Source organism: Suillus subalutaceus (assembly GCF_016647625.1).
Source record: "Suillus subalutaceus strain FC151 chromosome Unknown DFJ58scaffold_102, whole genome shotgun sequence".
NCBI classification, from domain to species: Eukaryota; Fungi; Basidiomycota; class Agaricomycetes; order Boletales; family Suillaceae; genus Suillus; species Suillus subalutaceus.
The window spans coordinates 186,016-188,355 of record NW_024540351.1 but is presented as its reverse complement, the minus strand read 5'-3'; the positions used below and the strand labels follow the sequence as shown (position 1 = coordinate 188,355).

General features: G+C 45.8%; 1 protein-coding gene across 1 annotated transcript; it reads left to right on the top strand.

The window, feature by feature from the left end:
- Window positions 1–710: 710 nt before the first annotated feature.
- Window positions 711–1,367, top strand: DFJ58DRAFT_853130 (Dynamin central region-domain-containing protein; the record flags this gene model as incomplete). Its single annotated transcript, XM_041393841.1, has 4 exons — window positions 711–726; window positions 770–963; window positions 1,022–1,252; window positions 1,323–1,367. The coding sequence occupies 4 exons, from the start codon at window positions 711–713 to the stop codon at window positions 1,365–1,367; spliced, it is 486 nt and encodes a 161-aa protein (XP_041240713.1).
- Between the last annotated feature and the right edge of the window lie 973 nt (window positions 1,368–2,340).

Sequence of the window (2,340 nt, the reverse complement as noted above, 5' to 3'; positions counted from 1 at the left end):
ACTGAGAAAGATTCCTCTAGTGAAAGATGAGGGGGATCTATAACCAGTGGTTCGGTCTCGAAGCCTGAATGGGACACTGAGGCAAATAATGCACCCAAAAGCGAAGTGCGCTAGTTAATAGGCGCCTAAATGCGCTAATAGGGCGGAAAGTGCGGAAAAGCGCACTTCGTGCGATCACAACGGAGTGCTTTGAGTAGAGATGACAATCAAATGGGGGAATCAGGACTTTGATAGATGTAGAAATAGACACTTAAAGGTGTCAAAGCGCCAATAGGAAGGAAAACCGGTGTATTCAGATAGAAACTCAAGCTATACACTTCGATGGTAGTGGAGCGGAAGTAAGTGACAGGAAAACAAACATGGTGACGTGTAGGTATGCTAAGCGAGTTCCCACGGCTCGGAGCCGAATAGGAAGTACTAAGGTAAATGGTGAGGTAAGTCAGGGTCCATAACGAGATATGATGATAAGTACTAGTGCCTGCGTGACGGAGTATGAGTTCTGAAGAAGGGAAAATGCACCAATGGACCTTGGAGGACTAGGACAGGACATGCGGAGGACAGGCGACAGATCCTAAGGAAATGTGATGAAGTGCACCATAACACACTCGAATGTGCTGGTACGCGCCAAAGCGCGCGTTGCGCGGAAGTCGTATGAGAAGCGCGTTATAAGGATATCGAGTGCGTCGTGAAAAGCTGTGAATTTGGCCCATATGAGCCTGGAGAAATGTGAGTCTCTACAACGCATCCTTTGGCAACATAGTCCTTTCAGTCATAACAGAGTTCACAAACGAATTCTGGACAGTCATTGATGGTAACACCAATGACCTCTTGCTGAATGAGTTGAGCGGTGGTGCCCGAATCAGCTTCATCTTCCATGAACTGTTCAACAATGGTATGAAGGGCATCGACCCTTTCGATCAGGTCAAGGATGGAGATATCCAAACTATCTTGTACAATTCTTCAGTGGGTCTGTTACTTGTGTAACACAGAGACTGTTGCTTAAAACTCCTTCGCAATGCAGGGTCAAACACCATCACTTTTTGTTGGCTCGCAAGCCTTTGAAATTATCGTCAAGCAACAGATCAAGCAACTGGAAGAGCCAAGTGTGAAATGCTGCCAGCTCATATATGACAAACTCATTCGCATTCTTGGACAACTGCTACAGAAGATCGTACATATTCACGCGACCCAAGATTGCAATGATGTGCTAATGGGACCATACAGCAAGCCTTCAGATGTTTCCCTGCACTCCGTGAGCGCTTCAACTCCGTTGTAATTACAGTCTCGCATGTTTCTTATTGATCTGACTCCACATATAATAGCATTATACTTTGATAATGCCTCTCCTTTTGAATGTTTCTCCGTAATGCCAACAGTTCTGACCATTACAAGCTGCGCGCAAAAGCCATGGAATGTGCTGGTTTTAATAGGTAAGAGATTATCATTGATGCTAGTTTCCTTGACTGATCTGTGTCAGCAATGGCCGTTGGGAGCTGTTCCTTCCTGTGGTCATGCCCCCACTGCTGAACGCGGCCAGCACAAAAGCTGATGTTTCTATCTACGGTAAGTTCAATCATTTGGGTCACGGTACGTGCTTACCTTGCCACAGATGACAAAGAAGACATCGGCAAGGCGTGAGAAGGCTGGGAGACTACCTCGATGGACGGTCAGATCGTTGGTATCTGTACTTCAACCATCGACGAGAAATGCCAAGCGTTCGACACTCTCGTTGTCTATTGCGCAACCCTCAGAGGCCAGTTCGCACCATACCTTACTCAAAGCCTAGAGCTCTCCCTCCCCGCTCTAAAATTCTACTTCCACGATGGCGTTCGTGAAGCTACGAGTAGGTGAGTGCTCCCCAGCTGTTACAGTCAAGTACGCCCCTATTCATTCTCATTCTCTTACATCATTGTATTACATCACGATCACATCTTGCCGTCGCTAGATGATCTATTCTTGTTATCTCTGACTCGTCTTATCTCTGACTCGTCTCTATGACCTCATCGTACCGGCCCTAAAGTCGTTACCGTTCATTATATAAACTCGCCCTGTACTATGTAGTTCTTTACTTTAATCTTACTAGGTTTTACCTGGAAACTTCCTTCGCTTAAGACCTCCAATCTTAAGTCGTATTGAACGTGATTCAAGTCGAGGACACTCTCCTAGACTTGTCTTAGAAACCATTGAACTTCGGTATACGCCGAAGCCTTGAACCGACCTTGGCCGATTACTCTTATCGAGTAGCCATACGTCAGAACCATCCTAGTTCGTAACAAAAGATTAAAGTCTTTCTACGAATACATCGCTATCACGCGTTGTAAAACCCAGAACAGAACAAAC